This window comes from Cydia strobilella, chromosome 3 (genome assembly GCF_947568885.1).
Source record: "Cydia strobilella chromosome 3, ilCydStro3.1, whole genome shotgun sequence".
Classification (NCBI taxonomy): Eukaryota; Metazoa; Arthropoda; class Insecta; order Lepidoptera; family Tortricidae; genus Cydia; species Cydia strobilella.
Window position 1 is genome coordinate 12,483,156 of NC_086043.1, and position 25,896 is coordinate 12,509,051.

At 37.4% G+C, this 25,896-nt stretch overlaps 1 protein-coding gene across 1 annotated transcript; it reads right to left on the bottom strand.

Annotated features, from left to right (window-relative positions):
• Positions 1 to 999: 999 nt before the first annotated feature.
• On the bottom strand, positions 1,000 to 19,999 carry LOC134755874 (solute carrier family 12 member 8). Its single transcript, XM_063692512.1, has 11 exons — positions 19,700 to 19,999; positions 19,016 to 19,196; positions 18,101 to 18,246; positions 14,632 to 14,860; positions 10,628 to 10,829; positions 10,198 to 10,432; positions 7,897 to 8,090; positions 6,851 to 6,950; positions 5,216 to 5,377; positions 4,903 to 5,081; positions 1,000 to 4,627 (listed from the first exon to the last, which is right to left on the bottom strand). The coding sequence occupies exons 1-11, from the start codon at positions 19,886 to 19,888 to the stop codon at positions 4,468 to 4,470; spliced, it is 1,977 nt and encodes a 658-aa protein (XP_063548582.1). The 5' UTR covers positions 19,889 to 19,999; the 3' UTR covers positions 1,000 to 4,467.
• Positions 20,000 to 25,896: the final 5,897 nt, after the last annotated feature.

Consider the following 25,896-nt stretch of genomic DNA (forward strand, 5'->3'; position numbering starts at 1 on the left):
GGAACCCCACTCGGGGTCACCACTTTAGAGGAACGTGGCTGGGTGAGTAAAAGGTACCGTTGACGGGTAGACTTAGACTGATTTATTAAATCATAATCAAGTGTTTTATACATCTCTAATCTACGGCGGTACAGACATTATCTTAACCGAATCAGCGCGTGCTCTAACCTATAATAAGTTATCGACACGCGCCGATAATATTTTGCTGACCGCCATATTTCTATTAACATAAACACACATTACATTACATACATTGTTTATTATATTATGTGTTTTATTTTACTAAAGACAGTCTTTTTTTTCACACTAAGCGCCTATCGAATTTGTAATAGCAAAAAAAAATAGTTTCGAAATCAACTATGACGAATACTAATAATTTCTGTACAAAAAGTAATGATATCCCATCATAAATGTGAAATGAGAGCCAAGTTCAATATTAAGAATATGGCGTCGTTGTTGACTTCTCCGGAAAAATAAATGAGATATACCTAGTATGGGTGCTAAGTTCTAGATTTGTCTTGCCTAGTTTTTATACCAACAAACACATTCATGTTTCATTTCACATTTATGTTTTTGATGGGATGTACATTACATTACTTGATAAGACACGACACTTTCTTTAACACTATATTAGAAGGCAAGATAGAAGCGAAAAGAGGCCGCGGAAAACCACGAGCAAGCTACACACAACAACTGAAAGCGAAAGCAAATGTCGTGTCTTACAGGGACCGAGAAAACTGGCGCATACTCCACCGACAAGAGCCATGCTCTTAAATTATGAATGAATGTACATTACAGGCATAACGGAGTACTTTCGCAGCACTTTGTACGTCTTTTTACTAAGAAAAGAAGAATTTTTGCAATAATTCAAAAACGGCTGGACCGATCATGTTCGCTATAGTTTTCATTGAAAGTAAAATGGAAAAAAAAACCTAAAAAAGACGATGTAGGTATTGAAGGGATGGATCAAGACAAACTCATTTAATATCAGCTTTAAGGTTGTAATTCATTAAAGAGTTGAATGCCAATAGTTCAATTATACATATGAGATTATCCGAGGATTATCCAAAGACATTTACATATATAATAAAGTACAATGGAATCTTTCGAGTAAGCGATCTTGTATCGTTTTCATACAATTCACCCCGTGAATTTAAACATCGGCATAATTTATTTCGAATTGCTAAGGGATTATGAAAGGACTAGGACAAGAGACAGCCTGTTAAAATTTCGTTGTCTGCCTCTATCGCTATATCTAATTCTAGGTAATTCGAGTGATAGAGACGCAGATAACGAAATTTTGATTTTCGATGTTCGCGGTAGGCTCTCTTGGCCGTGACTTCCTTTTTCGTGTCAAATATTCTCACACTGTATGTTAGGGGGTTATCATTATCGCACTGTCGCTCCGATGTGCGAGCGCGATGTCGCTATAATACGCGCATTGCGTTGTATCGCTCAAACATCGGACTGACGTGCAAATCGCATTTAGTGTGATAACCGCCTTAGGCGGCCATTATGTGCTCATATATATTTTTAGTTTTACAACTAGAAATACTGTATGAGAACAAATACTACATCACAAAATAAATAATAGTACTACCCTACAGAAAAGACACTTCCTATGAAACCGAAGTTTGACAGCGATTCAGGGACGAATCATGCTGTCCCTTTCTAACGTATGGTACTATCCCTTTTGGCATGGAGACTATATAAAGGAGCCAAATCTCTATGTATGAAAAGTGTCCATCAAAAAACAGTAATTAGGCGGCGTCACCATACACCGAAATACTACCAAAAACAACCTACGTAATTTGGTCGGGTTATTTGTTGCCTTATATGGTTCATGTTATACTTATGTCCCAGAGCCTAACTAGCGCCACCGGAGAGATTAGGAACTATTACAGCTGAAAGTTGGTCACTTTTGCAATAGTTCTGCCATAAGAGATTGTCGTCCTTTCTATACAGTCCGTACCTTTTGGTTTTTTACGGTTGTCAAAATTCATGTCATTATCTTATCTGTGGTCGTGCACGCAAAGGGATGCGTCAAGTGAGGCGTCAAGTTGTGTCAACTCTAATGGGCGTACCACACCAAGGTCATTGTGCGACGCACCCATAAGTAAGAGCGAGAGAGATATAGCTTTCTCGCTCTTACTTATGGATGCGTCGTACAATGACCTTGGTGCGGTGCGACGGTGTGTTACGGGCATAATAATTGCTCGGAGCAATGCTGAGCCGGAGCCGAGAATGCCCGTAAGGAGGAGTGTCGCCCCACTGGATGTAATTAAAAAAATATATATGTCTAGGGCGCTTTCAGAATAAAAGTAACCAATAATGTTGACAATTTCTTAGAACTGTTTTCATTTTATAGATAGACACGTAATTATTGCGAAAAAAAATTTTTTTTTAATTTTTAATAAAAAATCGACTAATTAGTTTAGTGTTTAAATTTCGAGCAAAAACGCTCCAAGCTGTCACGTGATCTTGATGACGTAACGATGTGATAAACAAACTGCTGTCAGTGCCACCTCTGGCACTGGCGGTGGTCCTCACCACCAGGTTTAAACAAACTGCTGTCAGTGCCACCTCTGGCACTGACGGTGGTCTTCACCACCAGGTTTGACAACAGGTTGGGAAAGTCCAATTTTTTTTTCTTGCAGTAGTCCCGACATAAATAATATATTTTTGTGAGAACGCCCTGTAGGTTGATACCTATACCTAATGGTATAACATATAAATTAATGCATGTGGACATCGTAGACCTAATATATTGTGTTAACATGTACATTGTTATTGTTATTACACTGATATGAGTAAATTAATTATTTTTACTATTAAAAACACAACCATTGTATTGATCATTGATCAATAATCCATACTAATATTATAAATGCGAAAGTCTGTCTGTCTGTCTGTGTGTTCCCTCTTCACGCTTAAACCGCTGAATCGATTTAGATGAAATTTGGCATAGAGATAGGTTGAGTCCCTGAGAAGGACATAGGATAGTTTATATCCCGAAAATCATCCCTTAAGAAAGTAAAAAGCGGGGTGGAATTGAGATAATTAATGAAGTGTCTGCTAATTTGTGTCTAAGTCCACGCAGACGAAGTCGCGGGCAAAAGCTAGTCGGTAATTATTTAGCAAACATATTAACTGTAAAGTTCTAGGTTAAGCTGTTCTTAAAAAGTAATTCTATATGTACATTATAAAACGTTAATAAATAAGTAAGTCTCTTAGTTACGTAAAAATATTACAAAATAAGTATTATTTGGAATGCCGCTTTGCATGTGCGCGAAATGTGACCAAGTGTGACAAGGAGGGGGGAGGTGTCAAAAAACCTCGAAATTCGAGTGACGTAATTAATGGATGAACCCAAACGGGTACAGATGTAGTGCATTGTTGTTTGCCATCGAATTTTCGTGAGCGTCAGGATGGCGGGTGAACCTCTGCGATTTCAACGAAATATTCATAAACATATTGTACCTTCAGTGTACCTTTAATAAAAACCAGTGTACCTCTCTATAAAACGAGATATTGCAACAAAAAAGGTCCATCCTGACGTCAGGTTGGCGGGTGGACCTATGAAATCTTGCATTATTTCACGCGAAATGTATGTATTTATAGTGTATCTTCAGTGTACCTCCCGTAAACTTTTATTAGAAATCGGTATATCTACCCCTAAAACGAGCTAGGCTCAAAACAAGGTCCACCCCGCCATCCTGACGTCAGGTTGGCGGGTGGACCTATGAAATCATACATTATTTCACGCGAATAGTATATATATTGGTGTACCTTCAGTGTACCTCTATAAACTCTCATTAAAAATCGGCATATCTATACCTAAAACGAGATTTTTAACAAAAAAGGTCCACCCGCCATCCTGACGTCAGGTTTTTTTTACAGATAATGTATTTCTGTTGCCGCTATAACGACAAATACTAAAAAAACCGGCAAGTCGGACTCGCGTTACAAGGGTTCCGTACATTACACAATTTAAACAATGTATTTTTTATGTGAACCTGAGTGAAATGTCTTTAAAAAAAACCATAGGGGTCGGATCAAAAACTAAGTAATTAAGTCCGACTCACGCTTCACTGCAATTTTCTAATAGATCTTCCTGTGATCTATAGGTAAATATCTATTTTGTGCATTTTTTTCAAAATTTTAGACCCAGTAGTTTCGGAGATAAAGGGGGGGGGGGGAATGGTCATTTTTTTGCCTATTTTCTTGATTATATCATGATTAATCACTTGTTCCTATCCGTCATTTTGACATTTGGGCACGCCGCCCACAAGCCCGGCGGGTAGGTATTGGAGCCGCATTATCGTATTTATATGCCGATTACGCCAGCGGCATACCTGCCCTGCAAATAGTGTGTAGAAGCCTTAAGAGGTTGCTAACTTTTATGAATAAGGGTGTGTGTGTATGTGTGTGTGTGTGTGTGTGTGTGTGTGTGTGTGTGTGTGTCGGCTACGTGACGCTGACGAGGTGGCTCTGCACGTTGGTGGACTGGTGGTAACGGCGGCGCGATGCGAAGTCCTCGTTGTCGTCGTTGAGCCGCTCCTGCTCCACGCGGATGTCAGAGTGCACGGGCGTCACGACCAGCTGCTCGTACTCCAGCGGCCGTTTTCTGTACACATTTTAAATGTATAAACTTTTTGTATAATAGCACTTATATCACTCATTTGCGGCAACACGTACGCACTTGCAAGTAAAACCGCGGCTGTGCGCCGTTATTACATACTGTAAGTTGGCGGTTATGTGCGTACCATACATACTCAAATCGAATTAGCTATTAGAACTTAATTAAAAAAACTATCAATTACCTACCTAGTCCGGTAAAACAGCCGAAAATCTAAGTAAACTAAATAAGTAAAGTAAGTAAACTACTAATGGGATACTAACCCTATGGCTTGCAAGAACGCGATCTTCAGCCAGTGGAAAAAGCGGAACTCCGACGCCCGGCCGGGCTTGACGGCGGGGTTGGCGGCGCCGATGTATAGCCACAGCAGCCACAGGATGCTGAGGCAGCCCAGCGCGTACGCCCAGTGCACCAGGAACATTAGCAGCAGCTTTATTGCTACCTGAAACATTGTGCAACGAGGGGGGGTAAGTGAAATATTGTACGAGTCTATATATTCACAATACTTCGGCTTGATGTTAGGCCATCGTAAAAGAGAGAGAGAGACCAAGGCTTATAAATAGCGTATTAACTGACCCCAACGAGCGACAGCCACCGATTGCACAGATGCGAGTACCAGTTCTTGTTCTTGGAGTGCACGCCGACGTTGGGGCGGCGCCCGTCGGCGTCCGGGCCGGCGGCCTCGCCGCCCGCGCGGCCGTTCATCATCGCCGGGTCGGTTGGGGATGGCGTGAACTCCTGTAACATTTGTATAATCACTTAGCATGTTGTCTTTTTATTATGTCAGCTGAGTAGGTATTCTATTATTTATCAGTACGGTTTTTACTCACTATTATTTTTAGTCGCTTTTGGCGACATGATAAATATTTTGAAATATGTCTCACGATAGTTTAAGTGCGAGGTATTCTATTGTTTATCACAGAATGTTTTATGAGGACAGCTGCACCAAAATAATACAAAAGTCAGAAATGTGAAACAAACTCGTGCAATTTTAAAGCGCGTAAATAGTAGATTGTGTCACTAGGGAGCAAAATGACATATTTACGGCGAGGGCGTACAATTGAATCCTAAACGAAGCGAAGGATTCTAACATAGAATCCTGAGCGTAGTGAGGGATTCAAGTGTTAACGCCCAAGGTGAAAATAATTTTGCTACCATGTGACACATACTGCTTTTCACATCACCTACGAGGAAATTACATACTAACATTAGGTTTCAAAACATTATTATTTTAAGCAAAGATCGATACGGACAAAGTGCCAAAAATATGTGTACACGACCTTAGTGACAAATTAAAAGTACCTACAGCTCATAATTATGTACCTAATATCTTTTCAAAAACAGCAGCAAACAACTAAAATGATACAATGAAAATCAAGTACATTATTTTTGTAGATTTTTCTGATAACAAATTAGCTCTTACCCCTTTGAACCAAATCTTCGGAAGAACACTATGAAGACTGATATCACTTATATTTATTATTATTAGTGTCGTTACCGGGATGCTGCTTAAAACATCTGACACAGAAATTTATACAGAATACAGAACCGCATAATGCTTTGTGAAATATTTGTACATTTTTTTTTAAATATAAACTTTTTAAATTGCATAGACAAGTATGGCTGCGTTTAAGGAGACCTAAAATGTCAAAATGAAAATTAAATTATTAAACTAAAGTTTTTTTACGTTTCTTTGTAAATATTACGCTAATTAATTAATTTACTTAATTTAAATATGATATTAATTAATTTAAAATACGTTAATTAGATAATTACATTTTTTGTTTACAATTACAACAAAATATTATTTAAGTTAGAAAAATTGTATGCACGTAATCGATTATAAAGAAATTGTAATCGATTATCTGCATACTAATTTCATATGTCTTTGTGTCAATATTTCATACTGGCAACAAAATGTCCTTGAACAGAAAAGTGCCACTTTGATCCCTCCTAGCAGGGAAGAAAAGTTCCCTTTTCGAATAGGTGATGTGAAAAAGGCTTATAACCTTAGATTTAGCCATAATGCAGCGTGAGTGGATGAACATTTAACGAGTCCCGCTACATTGTGACGAAGCCTTGGTTTGATTACATACAGTTGTGTATAAATGACAATATTAAACAGGTACTTTATCAACAGATAAATGGCACCACCATTCGCCGTATTCTCCTGGTACTCGGTATTGTTATTGAAGTTAATGAAATACTTACACCAACATTTTTATGCCTTATTCTTTCAGGGAACAATAGATCTAAGTCACTGCCAGTAGCGCCATACACTTGCGTATCTCTCTGTAAATGCCCCTGAAATCTGAAAGTTAAGTTTTTTTTGGATTGCATTTATTTATATGTCGTCAAAAGCCAGAAACACCATACTCAAGTTAAAACAACTTATTTTATTGTAATATTTTATATATCACTAGCAATTCTACAATGATTATGACAAAAACAAAGATTTGATGACTACAAAAAAAGAAAATTCAGCCAATTAGGTATTAGGTAGAAGTGGAGTGGAATTCAACTCTATCTACTAATGGCAGCCAGTGACATTGTGACTTACACTACTGTAATAGTACCTACATTTTGTATTAAGGGTGTTAAACAAGAATTTACGAACGAGCGTGAATTGAATGTTGCCCGAAGCCGAAGGCTTAATTAACACGAGTTTGTAATCATGTACCGCCCGTGGCACACACAATGTTTTTCATCTCACTTGTGAGAAAAACAAGGGAACGAAAAACTTCTGTACTAGGTCGAAATTTAGGATTTACGGACCGCATCGCCTACGTGTAATAACACCTTTTACAAGCATGTGTTATGTAATAGTACCTACATTACGATACAAATGCGAAAAGTAGGGCATTCGACACTAGTGCGGTAAAGTAGCACCATGTGAACTGTCAAAGAGTATTCTGCACTATCAAGTTCATTAAGTTCATATTGATGACGCTGACGTAAAAAATAAACTAAACCAAACTAATTGTGTATGTGACATTCTGTAAGCATATCAACTATTATGAATGAATGAAATTTTTATTTGCTAGACACTATATTATAAGCATGTTGATGTGTCTACGCACAGGGAACTTAGATACATCACGTCTGTCACTTATTCCTAGGTTAGTAAGATCATATAGCCAATTTCGAGATAGATGTTGTGGCCATCCATGTCAATACATTTGATGTCAAAATTAAAGCTGTTAATAAATTTAGTTGAATACCACTCACGGACTACAAAAAAAATTAAAATATCATACCTCATCTCACGCCTATGTTGCAAATCAAACGTTTGAGCAAGGGCAAAGTAAGAGTAATCAATGCTAGCGTAAGTGATAAGGAACGGCATGGTCACGATGGGTGCAAGCTTATTTATGTCGCCTATTATGATGAACGTTATGCTTACTATGGCTACTACGACCATTGAGTATATGGGAACCTTATTTGGACCTCTCTGTAAAACAAAAAGTATGGAAAATTATAAATGTGACAATTAATGTGCTAGATTCGCTGGGGCTGAAATGTTCTGTAAGCCGGATTATAACCGGCTGTACCTCAATTTAGATGAAACATTGTCGTGATGTTCATTTTTTGACTTTAAACTATCCAATCTTTCATCTTCCAACTTTTGAAGACATGGCATAAAACAGGCAATATAAACTAATAAAACGGTTTATATCACGTAATTTTAACCGACTTCAAGATTTCAAAAGGAGGAGGTTATCAATTCGGTTGTATGTTTTTTTTTTTTAAATGTTTGTTACTCCATAACTCCGTCATTTCAGGACCGATTTTGAAAATTCTTTTTTTGATTGTAAGTACATACATATAGATTGGTCCCGTTTTTGTCAAAACGCAGTTCTGATGATGGGATCCATGAGGAATCGAGGGAACTCCTCAAATGTTAAAGGCTTACATATAGTGATTTTAGTATTTTCATCAACAAATCAAGCACTTAAATTTAAAAAAGTGACATTTGATGAAGTGGAACTGCTGATGATGATCAGAACGGAACTCTTCAATGACGCATAGTTCACGTTTGGCGATTTGTCCTCTTCGTTATGTTTGTTAAGCAAGTTAGGTTTTCAAGAAACATTTTTGTCAAGCTCGAGTTCTGATGATGGGATCCATGAGGAATCGAGGGAACTCCTCAAATGTGAAAGGCATACTTATAGTGATTTTTGTATTTTAATCAACAAATCCAGCATTTCCATTTTAAAAAGTGATATTTGATGAAGTGGAACTGCTGATGATGATCAGAACGGAACTCTTCAATGACGCATAGTTCACGTTTGGCGATTTGTCCTCTTCGTTATGTTTGTTAAGCAAGTTAGGTTTTCAAGAAACATTTTTGTCAAGCTCGAGTTCTGATGATGGGATCCATGAGGAATCGAGGGAACTCCTCAAATGTGAAAGGCATACTTATAGTGATTTTTGTATTTTAATCAACAAATCCAGCATTTCCATAGTGACATTTGATGAAGTGGAATTGCTGATGATGATCAGAATGGAACTCTTTAATGACGCATAGTTTACGTTTGGCGATTTGTCCTCTTCTTTATGTTTGTTAAGCAACTTAAGTTTTTAAGGCATATTTTTGTCAAGCTCGAGTTCTGATGATGAGACCCATGAGGAACCGAGGGAACTCCTCAAATGTGAAATGCATACATATTGTGATTTTTGTATTTTCATCATCAAATCCAGCATTTACATTTAAAAAAGTGACATTTGAATAAGTGGAACTGCTGATGATGATCAGAATGGAACTCTTCAATGACACATAGTTCATGTTTGGCGATTTGTTCTCTTCCTTATGGACCCAGACCCAAACTTGGACCCGGACTCGGACCCGGACCCGGGTCTGGACATGGACCCCAACTCGGATCCGGACCCGGACCGAACTCTGACCCAAACTTGGACCCGGACAGCCGGACACGGACCCAGACCCGGACCCGGAAATGCTACTAGAAAAGTGGGTTAGGTTAGGTTAGAACTGTGACCCTTACAGAAACGAAATGCTATCAGAAAAGTAGGTTAGGTTAGGTTAGAACTGCGACCCTTACAAAAACGAAATGCTACTAGAAAAGTGGGTGGTTTTATCTGCTTTTCTACATTATTAGGCAATATTATAATAATTAGGCAATTAGGCAAAATTAGTCAAAAGATGGATTAGGATAATTACGCAAAATATGCTGTATATTTCATTTCATTGTCTGGAATCTAAGAGTGCAACATCAACAATAAGTAAACTTTCAGCGGCATCCCCCATTGAAGTCGGTTTTTTTTTCTTAAAAATTATTAGTTAGGACTCCTGGCGAGTACGCGGCGCGCGGCCTTCGTGAACGCTACTCATGCTGTCCGAAACATGTCGCGCGAGTGACTAAAATATGTGAGTTAAACCGTTTTATTAGCTTTAGTTAGTATGACTGACGACATTTTAAACTGGCAATAGTTGTCAATGAAGCAAGTCATGGAAATCTATCCAACTCCAGCAAATATATGGTGCTTGTGAAATATGATGAACCTATAAAATACAAATGACAAAATATGATGGAACTTACTCCATGGCCAAGGGTCTCAAGTCCCGGTATAACCTTCTCATTAGCAATACTCTGTAAGACTCTAGGGGTTCCGTACATGGCTCCCAAGCACGAGCTCATGGAGCTGACATACAAGCCCGCTAGGAGCAACACCGTAATGGCCGATATGTCTGTTGCGATGGAGAAGTTAGTCAGCAACACTTCCCTGCTTACGGTCGCAGCTAGGGTTATGACGAACATCAAGTATAGGAAAGTCCTGAAAAATATATATGTATTAATATTAAATAATCATTCTGTCCCTTAATTCACTGCTACTTATAAAAGTATTTAAATAAAACGCTAAGTAAAGGTGTTTATTATAACATTTATAAAAATAAATGTTTGTTAATTTATTCTTTGTAACTTTAGTTATGATTGTAAACCATTGTTGTCAAACAATAAAATAACTTACCCTGTGCCAATAGCTGCTAATGAGCCATTAGGGATATTCATGGAAGGATTTTTCAAGTCCCCACTCATATTGATTCCAGCCAGAATGCCGGTAATAGTGGGAAAGAATACGCCAAAACATTTGAACCAGGTGTAGTCCTTGTATTCTGGCCACATATTGTAGGATATTGTGCTATTAAGCCATCCGTTAAATCCAGGTACATCTGTAAATAATGATGAGTTGTAATTACAGCGTGTAAATGACCCAGATTGGCCCTTTCAAGTGAAAGTGCTCCTACAAAAAATATATTATGGAATTGAAACAAGTTTCATTAAAAATGTTTTAGATATACAATAAAAAGGATGTTTTAAGACTGTAGTTCAAATTCGTATAAATATGCCTACTGAAGAGCTATTAGTAGTTTAAGAAACTACGTCAGTATTGGTCTGGCCTAGTAGTACTAGCGGTTACGGAGATATTTGCATCGAAAGCTGCACTTGATGCAGAAAGCAAGCCGCTTTGCCCAGTGATACTAGGGACCAATCTGAATGATTTCATCCGAGGAAACACAAATTTCATCCACTGGAATTCAAGATGGCGGACCTTTTCCAAAATGGCGGCTGCAAAATTTAAAAAAATTGTAGACACAAAGCGGGTGCACCGATTTTAGTGATTGATATATCAATAAATTCGTATTGACACCTGTAATCGGAAAAAAAATATACCATTTAAGAAATTAAAGATGGCGGCCGAATATTAAGAAAATTATGTTTTTTTTTTTTTTTCATTCTACTGAAAATAACAACTAAATGTTCTATAGTATGGTTACATATTCTTAGTATGGTTATTAAATGAAACCTGATAATATTAGCTACAAAATAAAATAAAAAACTTGACAATCCGTTGAGTAGTTTTTTAACTATACGCATTACAAAAAGCGCGTAACACCCGTCCGAAACGGCCCCCTCGCATCAAAACTGACAACTTTGATGATATTTCTTTATAATTAAAGGTAAAAAAAAAGAAAATAATACATATTTACTTTATTGAGCTATAAATAAATGTATTGCCGCTTATTATTTGTGACGTTCCACGGAAAAAGGAACCTTATGGAGGCTGGCGCTTACGTCGCATAGCACCGCGATAGTATTGGAGCGGCGTTAATAATAGCTTAAGCGCTAACCGCCATAAGGTACCTTTATCCGTGGGACGTCACATTTACTCGTCTTTATCATCTTGGTCCGATGTGGCTGAACTGTAAAAAAAAGAAAATTCATATGAAATCAGAACAAAATATACCTACCTAATATAATTAAATTGAATATATGTGACATTTTCAACCAAAAGGTCCCACATTGTCGCTTGTCAATAAGGTTGATTTCAAATTGAAGCTCTATGGAAATAGCGCCTTGTTGACAACCGACAATAAGTACCCTTTGGATTGAAAATGGCACATATAGAAATGAACTACGCCAAACTGTCCCGCCCCTCCATTACTATTTCAATGTGTGTAGTTATGGGGCAATGCCCTTATTCTTGATGATGCCTCTGTGCCATTGCCATCCTCTTGGGGTTGGAAGTCATCTAATGATAGTTGGGAACCGCAATGGTCTGAAGCCAGGGAGATATGGCGTTTATCATACCTGGACCATTGCGGCTGAAAAAAGGTTGCGAAACAATGTGCTGCACGTGTCGGAGGGTGGGTCTACCCTGCACAGTGCAATGCAGAATGCAGCATATGCAAAGGCAACTGCAAAAACGAAAGGTACTCATAGATAAACTACGCCAAACTGTCCCGCCCCTCCATTACTATTTCAATACTACACACATTCTTCTTCTTCTTCTTCTTCTACCTAAGCCTTTTCCGATTATCTGGGGTCGGCTCTCCTTGTCCTCTTTCTCCACACAGGACGATTTTGTGCTGTTCCGGCGTCAATATTTGTATTTTTCAGGTCATTTTGGACCGTTGTCAGCCAAGTAGCAGGGCGTCTTCCACGGCCCCGTTTCGTCGTTGGTAGGTCCAATGCCACTCGTACCATGTGATCTGAAGACCGCCTGAGTACGTGACCGTACCAGCGTAGTCGCTTTTCCTTCAGCTTTTCTTCAATAGGAGCGATTTTAAAACTGCCTCTCACGTATTCGTTACGGATCCTATCCCTCCGGGTGACTCCAGCTGACCAGCGAAGTATGCGCATCTCTGTTTATGCAGTTTTTGAACGTGTTGTCTTGTTGATGCCCAGCATTCGGTTCCATAAAGTATGGCGGGTCGCACTGCGGATTTATATAATTTACCCTTTATTTTTAAAGGCATTCTGTTATCACACAACACCGGTCAATTGCCTCCACTTCATCCAGCCTACTGTGGTTCTATGAGTTACGTCTCTATCAATTTTACCGTCGTTGCTGATTATCGACCCTAAGTATTCAAATTCTTTCACTGTAGGCAGTGGGACATCATTTATGTAGAGCTTGATTGAGTTGGGATCTGTTGTACCGTCAAACAAACATGACACGTTTTCTGTTTTCTTACGGCTTACTCTCAAACCATTTTCCTCTAATGATTTAGTCCAAATGTTTAGATGATTTTGGAAGTCTTCGACATTATCTGATATTAGGGCGCCGTCATCAGCATATAATATGTTCCATGGCACTGCTTTTTGGTGAGCCCTTGTTAGGTAATCTATGGTGACGTTAAATAATAACGGGCTTAATATTGACCCTTGATGTACTCCGCTGCTTATTTCAAACTTTCAGGTTCTTCATGAAACCTCAATGCTACAGACATTGAAATAGTAATGGAGGGGCGGGACAGTTTGGCGTAGTTCATTTCTATATATTCAATTTAATTCTATTAGGTAGGTATATTTTGTTCTGATTTCATATTAATTTTCTTTTTTTTACAATTCAACCACATCGGACGAAGATGATAAAGAGGAGTAAATGTGACGTCCCACGGGTAAAGGTACCTTATGGCGGTTGGCGCTTAAGCTATTATTAACGCCGCTCCAATACTATCGCGGTGCTATGCGACGTAAGCGCCAGTCTCCATAAGGTTCCTTTTTCCGTAGAACGTCACAAATAATAAGCGGCAATACAGTTACAGCTCAATAAGTAAATATGTATTATTTTCTTTTTTTACCTTTAAATATAAAGAAATATCATCAAAGTTGTCAGTTTAGACGCGAGGGGGCCGTTTCGGACTGGAGTTACGCGCTTTTTGTAATGCGTATAGTTCAAAAACTACTCAACGGATTGTCAAGTTTTTTATTTTATTTTGTAGCTAATATTATCAGGTTTCATTTAAATAAAAGAATATGTGACCATACTATAGAACATTTAGTTGTTATTTTCAGTAGAAGGAAAAAAAAACAATTTTCTTAATATTCGGCCGCCATCTTTAATTTCTTAAATGGTATTTTTTTTCCGATTACAGGTGTCAATACGAATTGATTGATATATCAATCACTAAAATCGGTGCACCCGCTTTGTGTCTACAATGTTTTTAAATTTTGCAGCCGCCATTTTGGAAAAGGTCCGCCATCTTGAATTCTAGTGGATGAAATTTGTGTTTCCTCGGATGAAATCATTTAGTTTGGTCCCTAGTATCACTGGGCAAAGCGGCTTGCTTTCTGCATAAAGTGCAGTTTCATTTTGCTAACCGCTATAGCGCCTTTCAAAGATAGCATATACCAGAGAATTTGGGAGGAGTATCGCCGTGTCCGGGTGGTCTAGTGGTCAGGACGTTAGCCGCGTAAGCTGAAGACGCGGGTTCGATTCCCGCCTCGGCCACTGGTGTACTCGGTCACTTTTTCTTAGTGTATGATATCTATTTCAGTTTATAATTTATATATAGTAGTGTGACTACTTAAAAAACACAAATCAAAATATTTAATTGAATAATTCGATTTGTTTTCGAGTTGGATTGTGCTTCCTAGTTTGACTGCTGAAATAGTTGGGGCACTATCCCAAATTATGTGGTCACTGGATTGTCAAATATCAACAAGATTTACAACCGGTGTACTAACCAGTATGAGTTGTAAATGAGCCAACAAAGAAGTCCAAAGCAGCCATAAGAATGATCAGTAGTAAAACAAACTGCAACTTTATGACCCATTTGACGCCCGCAATATTTATTGTGCCCAACAACAGCACCGCAGCAATGGCGAATCCACGAGCTGCCCACGTTTCTTCAGTCCCAAACAACTTGGCCATTGATTCTCCAAAACCAAATACATTTAATGCACAACCTACAGCCTGTAACAAAGATGTTGTGTTTGGTTGAAAAACAAATATATACTGTAGTACCTATGTAATATAATATAAAACTTCAACAACCGGTTGAAATATGATAAAATAATGTAAGGTTGAGTTCACAAATTACATATTTACAAGCCAATGGGGTTGGCCGTAGGGAATGCAAAAACCGGACATAATTCAAAACCGGTTATTAACCGAAAAACAGGACACAAAACCGGTTAACCGGTTTTACGAAAAACATTGTAAAACATTATTTCTGAATATTTTTCAGCGCCTTAGGGTTCTAACTATGTCCTGCTTTACTTTATGGCTCCTCTACACTATCGGCGATGATATTGATGAGGAAGTAAGTATTCAATTTCGATATGTGCAGATAATGATAAGATCATAAAATTAGAAAAAAAAATTGGTGGTAGATAAACTGTGTAGTTGACTAGGTAACAATTTTGTAGTTTTTTTTTGTGTTCGATACTGCTGCAGTGGCGTGCCTAGAGTTTTGGAGTAGGGCAAGCCGAAAGATATGGTTTCGTAATTAAAATTAAATTCTTTATTCAACGACCAACTAGGATCAATCAGTGTTAGTAATGCTTATGGGTAATCTTATACTACGGTTAGTAACAGCAAAATTAATTATATTATTATTATTATCAATGCCTTATTACATAACTGCCCAATCTTCACTCTTCGGACTCGAATGCATCTGCTAGCGTGTCGAGGCGAGCTAACCATAGCGCACTGAGGGCACACTATTACTAGATAGAATTTTACAAACATATCAGCTATTGTAATGTCTGAGAAATACACAAGTCGGGTGTTGGTTTTGGCGCCGAAATGATATCCCGTTTTTCCACGAAGTTTAATGACTTCACCTTGCCTTCGTTAAGTAATACGTGGCGTCGTGGACGCATCTCATACCGTCACAAGGAACAACTTAATCCATTATTAACGATTAGACACTTATACACACGCTACAACAAACGAACAAATCCACATTCACTAATTCACTTATAATTGAACTTTCGTTACTTTTGACTCGACTAAATAGTAATACACTTGAAGTTGGAAGTAAACGCGCGCTAGTGCGAACTTAAAGCATCTAACTTCACAACAAAAGCCAGGCTTAAATCGCCTTATAAAATACCAACAAATAGTTACATCGTTCTATGGCGGTTTGTAGGCTTAGAGCGCCTAGAGCGGGACGAAAAATCAAGCCCGGTTGCAAGCCGACGAGTGCGAGCAGGATACGAAGAGCAGAAACGCGCGCTAGTGCGAACTTAAAGCATCTAACTTCACACCAAAAGCCAGGCTTAAATCGACTTATAAAATACCAACAAATAGTTACATCGTTTTATGGCGGTTTGTAGGCTTAGAGCGCCTAGAGCGGGACGAAAAAGCAAGCCCGGTTGCAAGCCGACGAGTGCGAGCAGGATAGCTGAGAATATTTCCTACGACTGTTTTCTTTCGCGCGGAAGTGGAGCCACGGCAAAAATTTGAAACACGCGCCGCGGTTTGAGCGCTGCGGCTTGAATTTAATGATACGGGGTCATGTGGCGCGCGGTTTAAAAATAATCTATATTTTGATCTTATCACTACGTAATTTCGGTAAGGCATCTTAGGCTAGCCCGGCTTTTGGGCTTGTATGGAAGTATCGCAACTGTACTGCTGCACATGCGTGAGTCTTACATCACCATTACAAGAAAAGTACGCCAATGGCCATTTATTTAAGGGTTTTTTTTGAGAGTCTGGTCTGCTCTTAATATCTTAATAATTATAATGTAGAAAAGATACTTATACGAGTATCTCCTGTTAAAGTTAGTATCCCAGTCTTTTTAAAATATGGGCAGGGGGCAAATCTGTCGTGAAAATGAACAACTTCTAGTACTTTGGATAAATATAAATACTATGAATTTGACGCCATATATCACCAGGTCCAGCGCGGATTAATTAAATAACGGTAGGCTACAAAATTGTTCTGCGTTCAATTTTTGGAATGTTTCACTTAACATCAATACACCGTACGTGTTTACTGATTTAAAATCTGCACGAGGCGATTGGCATGCTTAGGAACATCAATGTTATCATTATCGCGCTATGAACTTAAATTAATTTGTTATAAATGTGTAACTTATCTAATTCTCATCGATAAATTACGGTTTCGCTCATTATTCCGTTTTTGAGTGAAAAAAATGTTGTTTGTTTCATCACGGATATCACGTTAACTTTACAAGTATTCTAACTACTGTCAGGATTTGTAAGGGAGATAAGACACTTATAAAAAATAATGAGGATGACATTAACAACTTCAAAAAAAAATTTTAAAGTATGACTAGACTTATAAAGTATGGTTTTTACATTTAAAAATAATAAATAATACATAACGATAACATTACATTTAAAATAATTTAACTCTGAAGCTATTTTGTACCTTTTTAGGTCGTTTCATACGATAAATATACTTTCGGTTATTAATCGGTTGTTGGCTCCAAAAACCGGTTTTTAACCGTGCATAAAAAGTCTCGGTTAACCGGTTTTCGGTTAACCGGTTTGCATTCACTAGTTGGCCGGTCGAAATATTTAGCAGATGGCGCCAGTATAGCTTGCCCTGTCAATCCCTAGAAATGTGTCAAATTTTAGTTTTTTTAATGTCCTGGGTGCCAGCCCTTTAAGCCAAATCTTATAGAAAAACAACCATACAAACTTACATTCCTCATGTGTAATTATTTTAACCAACCTTAATATTTAAAAATGAAGAGGTTCTCAATTTGGATGTAAGTTTTTTATTATGTACTTAGTTTTGAATGATTCACGGTTAGTTTCACTAGACTTATATTGACCGGGATATAGACCGTGATTACCTTTTTACCTTTTGTATTATTTGTGAGCTCCTGATATTTCGACTCAGTTACATGCATCATGTTCACGGGTGACATAATACAAAAGGGTGAAATAACACAAAAGGTTATCACGGTCTATATCCCGGTCAGTATGTCTAGTACTTTACTTAACTGGTTGATTACTACTACTACAGATCTTTAGTAGTTTTGTATGCAATTTCTGTGTTAAAGTAAATTGGTAAATTAATTGATCCCTGAATGGTACTCACCTTTATTAATAAGTTCATGAGTTCTATGAGAATCCATTCCAAGTCCATTGTATGATTAACTTTTATATATCTCCTCACAGGCTCCATACTAATAATTCCAATAAGTTTAGCTTTAAAAATTACAACAACATTACCTGGCCAAAACAGTAGACAATTCCCAGTGAGCCTCCCATTCTGGAGCCTAATGTGTGAGCGAGTAAGAAATACACTCCCCCACTCTCTATCCGACATCTTTCACAAATACCAACTGCTGACAACACCGAGATCAGGGCCACAAACACTGAAGATAATAAAAAGTTTGATTAATATTGAATATATGTAAAATCTACACTAAATGTATCTTTTGTCATATACATATTTTAATTAGGATGCTACCAAACTAGCTATTGATATTTTTGAGTTATATTCCTGCTATTGAACTTTCCGACTCATGCTTGACTGCACATTTCTAATAGGTTTTCCTGTGATCTATAGGTAAAGAGCTATTTTATAAATTTTTCATAATTTTAAACCGAGTAGTTTCAGAGGTAAAAGAGTCATTTTTTTGGCTATTTTCTTAAATAACTTCTAAACTATTTATTTTAAAATTACAAAAAAATATATTTGAGATTCCCATAACAAGCTCTTTCATTTGATATGTAACACAATATAGTTTTAAAAACTTAAATTTTTAATTTTCTCATTTACCCCCCAAAATTGACCCAAATTGACAAAATGTTTAAAATTTGTTTACGTTACATATCCGTCTATGGGTCACAAACTTACGTATGTGTACCAAATTTCAACTTAATTGGTCCAGTAGTTTCAGAGAAAATAGGCTGTGACAGATGGACAGACAGACAGACGCACGAGTGATCCTATAAGGGCTCCGTTTTTTCCTTTTGAGGTACAGAACCCTAAAAAAAACCTGTTTTATAGACAACAGCAGACCAAGTTATGTCCTTGGCATTTCATGTTAGTGAAAGTTGTTTGGTGTGGCCTGCATATTTACCTCTATTAAGGATTGATTTCTATTTAGCTAGTGCCATTTAAGTGTGTAGTATATTTACCTGTAAAGAACACTATTAGGATAGCATTAACTAAGCCTGCTTGAGCCACTATCCACCCAGACCGCAGAAATACAATTACTCCAAAAATATTGATAAGGCAAGATGTGAACACCCCATCCCAGGTGCCGAAGAGGACTGGTTGTGATATAAAGAAGTTAGATTTCCACCATGGTACATCTCCCTGGAAATATAAATATCCAATAAATACACTGAATAAAAAAATTAATTTTTCACATAAAGTTTAGACATTATGTCATAAAAGTATTATTCTCTCATTTTTTTTTATGGCATTTGGTAGCATAGTAAAATCAGAATAACTGTAAATATAAAACTTATAACATCACATAAACATAACATAATAGTGATTAAATATAGCCTGCACAATATTACTTTACAATAATAAATTAAAAACAATATTATAGACTATCAACTTGTTAATAGAGGACAGTTGTTCTAGGAGTGTCAGGGATTATGTTAAAGTTTACTCATTCCTCTTGAAGGTAGTGTAATTTTACATCAGATCTACATAATGTAAAGTAGTGTTATTACAATATATTTTCGTCGTAATTACTTACCTTAATATTCAATATCTAATCTTAATCTATTTTTTGGCTTAACAAAGAAACTAATTCCCATCCCACCTGTTTCCCACAACATGCCGTTAAATTAATGTTGTAGCATTACCTGAATATCTGCAAAGATTTCGTTAGCCCCAGAGGCTTGGTGCCCGCCTGTTCCATATTGTGATTCATTACCTAGATCCACGAAACCGCCGGATTGTCTTCTCATACGAGCCCTATCAAAGCCTGCGTCATCACTACGAAAACTGTCTATATCTAACTCGTTCCTCCTTCCACGACTATTTGGTTCCATCTTGAAATATACAATTCATTCGAAATACTAAATAATATTTGTTTATCTTGCGCTACTTTGCATAAACATCCTGAAAATACGATACAAAGATACGATACGTAAACTCCAAGCTCACCATCAAACTGGCAAACTGCTGTGTCTGCTGTCAGTTTTGACAGTTATGGTTGCTAGGAGTAAAAAATACACGTTTGATTACACGCATCACTAATTTCCACGGGAGCATATTAAAGTTGTGGCTTTCTGGGTCGCGTTGTGTAAAAGACCTGTAACAAGTACTAACTGCTAACAGACGGGCGCAACCAACTCCGTAATAGATGGATACAGTCTAAGGAAAAAACGCGCCTCGAAAATCAAGAAACTTTGATTCACGATCAGATGGCGCCACTACCTTTGGCCTACTCTCGTATAGATGGCGTTGACGGTTTCGTTTGTTATTTAACAATTTTAACGCATATCCGTGAAAGAACATGGGTCAAAATCATATAAAAAAATTAATGCCGTAAAAAAAATCATTTGTCCATATATAAATACATTTTTTGATATTTTTATTTTTTGTTTTAATCGTTTATCGATAGATTGCAGTGAATAAAATGTGGCTACAAAATCTATTATGACAGTACCGTTCTATCCTATTATATCCTCTTTGGGCGCAACGGACCACGACCTTGGTCCGATTGAATTTATGAATTACCTCTTTCACTCATAGCTGATTCCTTACGGCCGTTCCATCGGTTTGCCGCTGTCTTTGTCACATTTCGCAAGAAAGAACGGGAAAGAACATACGCGCCAAGTGTCAATTTTGATCGAATTTTGTCGGTTTTTATTTATTTTAAAAACGTTACCTTACAATATCGAAATTCTAAAGCTATGAAATTACAGTAAGATTGTTTTCTCTTCTTTTTTTGTTTATAGTATCACATAATAAATAACCGAGTAAAGTAGGATTAAAAGTCCGAGTTAGAGGTTACTTTGGGAATTAATTGTATCGAGCGAAGTGTCATAATTCGTGTATCGGAAGCTATGTTGTTAAAGATAATATAGTCAAGAACTACATATATTTTTCCACGTCTACGAATATCAACGCCTCTTAGAAAAACATGATCATATAAGGAGATTTTTCGCCTTCTGGCTCAGGGAACCGCCTTAACACATTCAGTACCAGCACGAGCTACGCGCTATGAGTGTTGCCGATGGTAACACGGGAAAAACCGTATGTAGCGAAAGCGCCTACGAACAGAGAACCTAGCGGGTCGCTGGCAGTGAATCCACTGCAACCATAGAAGGTAGGATCCTATAGAAGTGGCCTAGCGCGTGCGCCCCGTGAGGGACAGAACATACGCAATGCGACAATATGATTGGTCGAGTAGATTTGTAGCCCACCATAAACCATACACGGAGGGGAATATAAGTTGGTCAAGCAAATCTTGTCAGTAAATAGGAACAAAAGAAACTATACCCATCCTTTTCGTTTGGGTGCTAGTACTAGTGTAAGACAAAGATAGTATGATTCTCTCTATGTTTGAAATGAGACAGTCCCTTGACAAACTATAAATAAAAAATTGTTGTGATTATGTGGGTATCACTGTACAGGTCATAACACACCATCGCACCGCACCAAGGTCATTGTGCGACGCACCCATGCTTATGGGTGAATCGCACAATGACCTTGGTGCGGTGCGAAGGTGTGCAATTGTCATTAAGTGTCATGGAGATCGGCGCGACGTTACAATCGAATTTGAATTTTAACATTTAACCTAATGTAGCCGCTACAAAAACATTTATTAGGGTCGATACATTTTTCAAGGTAAAAAAAATACGTTGTGCGTTTTCTGTTGGTTTTCTGCCTTCCGTATTTAACTATTTTTACATCACATTGTGCTAAACTTATTATTGGTAGTTGGTAGTAAGTAATTTTAGTACGCTCGCGTTAAAAAACGTATTAAACACAAAAAATCGATGTGAAGTTAAGTATATCCGTGAGAATCGTACTATAAAAGTAGCAGTGTGAGACACGAGACAGATAATCATAATAAGCAGAAGGAATATAAAAACTGGGTAAGTAAAAATGTTATTAACAACGCTTATTAGTTAAAGTTTGGCCAAAGGTTGGTGTCTCAGATTTTATAGGTACATACCCATGTACCCATACCCATAATGTATGTACATTTTGTATGGACCGTTACAAAACTGACACCCAAAATTTGTACGAAAAACGGGGGACACTTTTTCTTTGTCTCATTCAATAGTACTCGTGATTCTGAGTCTAAATAACCCAAAAGTTGATGGTTTGTCGAAAAAAAAGTAAAATGGTACCATTTATTCTCAAAAACCCCCTTATTTATGACTAAAGAAAATTGTACTCGGCCCGGTCGCGGGCGCGGGGCACGCCGGTCGGGAGCGCGCCTGTCGGAGGCGCGCCGGCAGGGCTGGCAGTTTGTATACATGGCAGATTTTGGACTTTATTACTAAGTCAATAAGGGTCGTAGATAACAGATGATTTTACTTTATGCACTAGAGCTTAAAAAGCGATATTATGTTGTCTACGCACGACTTAGTCGAAGTTTACGAGCATGAGAAGTGAAAAAATCATTTTCACATCACCATTTCGGAAACGGACTTTTTGTTCCTGCTAGGAGGGATCAAAGTGGCTCTTTTCTTCCCTGCTAGGAGGGATCAAAGTGACACTTTTCTATTCTAGGGCACTATTTTTAGAGCTCCGTACAAAACTTTGTTCACGGAGCTCTTATGGGATCACTTCGGTCTTGTTTTATTTTTGTTTTTAGTTTAAATACCTCGGGCGTTAACACTTGAATCGCTCACTAAACTCAGGATTCTATTTTCTAAAAGAATCCCTACATATATATTCCTACGCTTCGTTCAGGATTCAATATCACCCTCGTTGTAAATATGTCATTTTGCTTCGTTGTGACACAATCGACTATTTCTGCCCTCCGGCCGGAAAGAAAAATAGTATACCTAAACACTACTGCCAGTACATATGTAAATAAGAAAACATCAAATATTTTTATTTTATTTTTAGATAAATAGTTTAGAATTTCATTTTTGGTCATGGGATATTGTAGTCCCTGACTATATTCACCATCTGGGGACTCTCAGGAGAGACTCGAACTCGCGGCTATGAGATATATCAGCCCGCAGTGGCAGACGTCTCTGCTTAGTTAAATTTTTACACAGCTTGTGAAATATTTTCCATAATTTTTGGATACTTTAGCTAGGTAAGGTACTACACCTACCGACGAATTCTGGTATGGCAAAGGGTAAAGAGGTAATTCCCCCGTTCCTGCGCTTCTCCTTCCCATGCTAGGAAAAGCATCACGTGTTACAGATGTGCAAGTTGCGGAAAGTTTCAATAAGGTCTCAGATAGGAAAATTTCACTGGAGCCAAAGGAAACTTTTATTTTGGAAATGGAAAAATTGGATTTCCATATAAAATATGGAAAGCTTCCGAAATTTTACCATGTGGAAAGTTCGCAAAAGTGTATAAGATCGTAAAAACTCGTCATTATTTTAAAGGTCTTATTTTATGTTTTCTTTTATATTATGTAATGTCTTGTTTGTTTGTGCTTACGAATAAAATCTTATTCTATTCTATTCTAAAACTTTCCAATTCACCCTCGTACAAAGAAATGTTTAATATGTAATAATTTCTTAAACTACTCAGTCTCATGTATCCGAATTTAAAGCTTTATTTTTACTTATGTTACCATTTCCCATAATGTATCATGTTAGTTATTTTAGATTATAGTGTTTTAGATTATAGTACATATTTTAAAATATAGTTTAAGGTAGGCAACTTATGTCCTATTACCTTTTGTAATATTTGCATATATACTGTTTTAAAAAAACAGAAAAGGTGAAACAACATTTTACACTAACAAATTTGTATTATTTACCCTTTTTTGGGTTATTGTTTGTGTTTGTTTTTTTGTTTGTTTGAAGATAATATGTTTGATGCGGTTGATAAAGACCGTATCGTTAATTATGGGTACAACTTTACTTAGCCACTTTTTTTTTACCATATTTTTATTTAAAAATTACACATTTGTTTAATTAGTGCTGTAATAAGGTACAGTACACATTTCGTCCTGGGAGCTATACGTAAAGCATATGGTTTGGACAAAATTTACCCAATCCTCCCGAGTAACAATAACGATTTTGGACAAATACTAACACTTTGATATCCAATATAACTATCATGGAGTGTTTCTATCGACCTGCTCTTGTCGTGGTTCAACGCCATGAATGTCCGTTAGGCCACGTTAGGCTTTGGTTTTTGGTAGATTATTTTAGCTGTCTCCCTCGTTCTGCTTGCGTCAGAAATTGACGGGAATCCAAAATGTTGCGTAAAATGTCGTTTTTATGTAAAAATTAAAATTCACCACATTTATTCTGTGGATGCTCAATTGAGCAATCATGAAGAGGACACTTAGATAACATGTTTTAGCAGCATATGAACCTTTTGTTTGTATAAATCGTACCAAGGAGTCAGTGAAATAGTCTCAAATTCAGCTGGATAGGCTTGGCCAAATTATATTTGCTAGACGATATTGAAAGCATCATAAAGTCCCTAAAATAGAAAAAGTAAAACCTTCTTGAATGAATGAATGAATGATTTGAATGATTTATTTGCATGTGAATATTGGATATTGGGTTACATAAGTAGGTGTTGGGTACAATATTTTGAGTTTGTTTCACCAAGATTCTACCTATACAGGTGTACATGCACTGTATATTGGCTTGATTCGCTACTAACAGTAGTAGAATTTCGCCAAATCACAGAAAATTAATATCACTACTTAATTATAATAATTATCCCTACAACATAGTTCAATTTATACCTATAAATTTATACAATGTCAAGTTATAAAGTAACGTCATTTCGAATATAAAAGTCAAAGTAATTACAAAATTAGAAAGAATGTCATACATATATAAGCTTAAGAATTAACATTAGAAGGATTAAAATTTATGATTAAGAAAGTCATCAATATCTTATATCAGATATGGCGTAAAAATACCCTCCTGATTATACCCTAAGAACATAGTAATACAAAATAATACACATGTAAACAGTTAGACCAGGTTTTATCTGTACCCATAATTAACGATACGGTCTTTATATTAGGCAAGTCCGAGGACTTAGAATATAACGGAAATGTGAACTTTACTCAAGGAGCTACGACGAGCGCTTTTATTCCATTGTGTTAAAGATGTTTGTCTCCTCGTTGACCAGAAGATTTTCCTAGGTACTTTCCTATCTCAAATCCTGACACGTTATAGGAGAAAGTAATTTATTATGTTATAGGTTTTGATATATTGTCTTTTCGTACCTACGAAGTATTTTCGCCACATACCGGGAAACCCATACAATAAATATAGACACAATAAAAAGAAAAAAAAAAAGAAAATTGAACAGAATTTATCCAAAATTTTAAGGTATTCAATGTGGTTTGCATAAATAAAATTAAGTTTCGTAAAAACACACAGGTATACATACATGTAAACTTTTGTAGAGACCTCGTGTGTAAGTATGAATTGTTTAGCATTGTTTAGAGAAGCTACACTAAAAGGTAAAGTTTGATCCCTTTACCCGCACTCGTAAATCCATAGGCGCGTTTTGGGTGCTATCTTAATCGCCGCTGTAGATATATTTACGTCGCAATAAGTTATCAGGAGCCTAATTACGGCCGCGAAACCACCTGTCCGCTATCGTCTGTCTGTACATAGGCCTTCGCATATACTTCCGTGCGTCTTACGCGCGGTTCCTCCCCCGTGGCGCGATTGGTCGGAGCGGGAGGTGCGCGCGCACCGGCCCTCCTCACTGTCTGGAGCGATGTTCGGACTCCGGAGGAGCCGGTCGCGGCCGCGATGTGTCGCCGACAGTGCTGTCGCGACCCCATCGCATCGCAGCGCGGAACAGACGCTCCGCACAGTCCGCAGAGACCGTGCGCTCACTGTACCAAAACTATACTACTCGTAAAGCCTCT

What these genes read in the sequence shown, in the direction of transcription:
- LOC134755874 (XM_063692512.1), bottom strand. Translation starts at nt 19,888, where the DNA reads ATGGAACCAAATAGTCGTGGAAGGAGGAACGAGTTAGATATAGACAGT. An exon ending in CCTAATAGTGTTCTTTACAG is followed by an intron (nt 18,247 to 19,015) that starts GTAAATATACTA and finishes TATTATCTTCAG; the next exon opens with TGTTTGTGGCCCTGATCTCG. An exon ending in TTGTCTACTGTTTTGGCCAG is followed by an intron (nt 14,861 to 18,100) that starts GTAATGTTGTTG and finishes TCTTTGTTACAG; the next exon opens with GCTGTAGGTTGTGCATTAAA.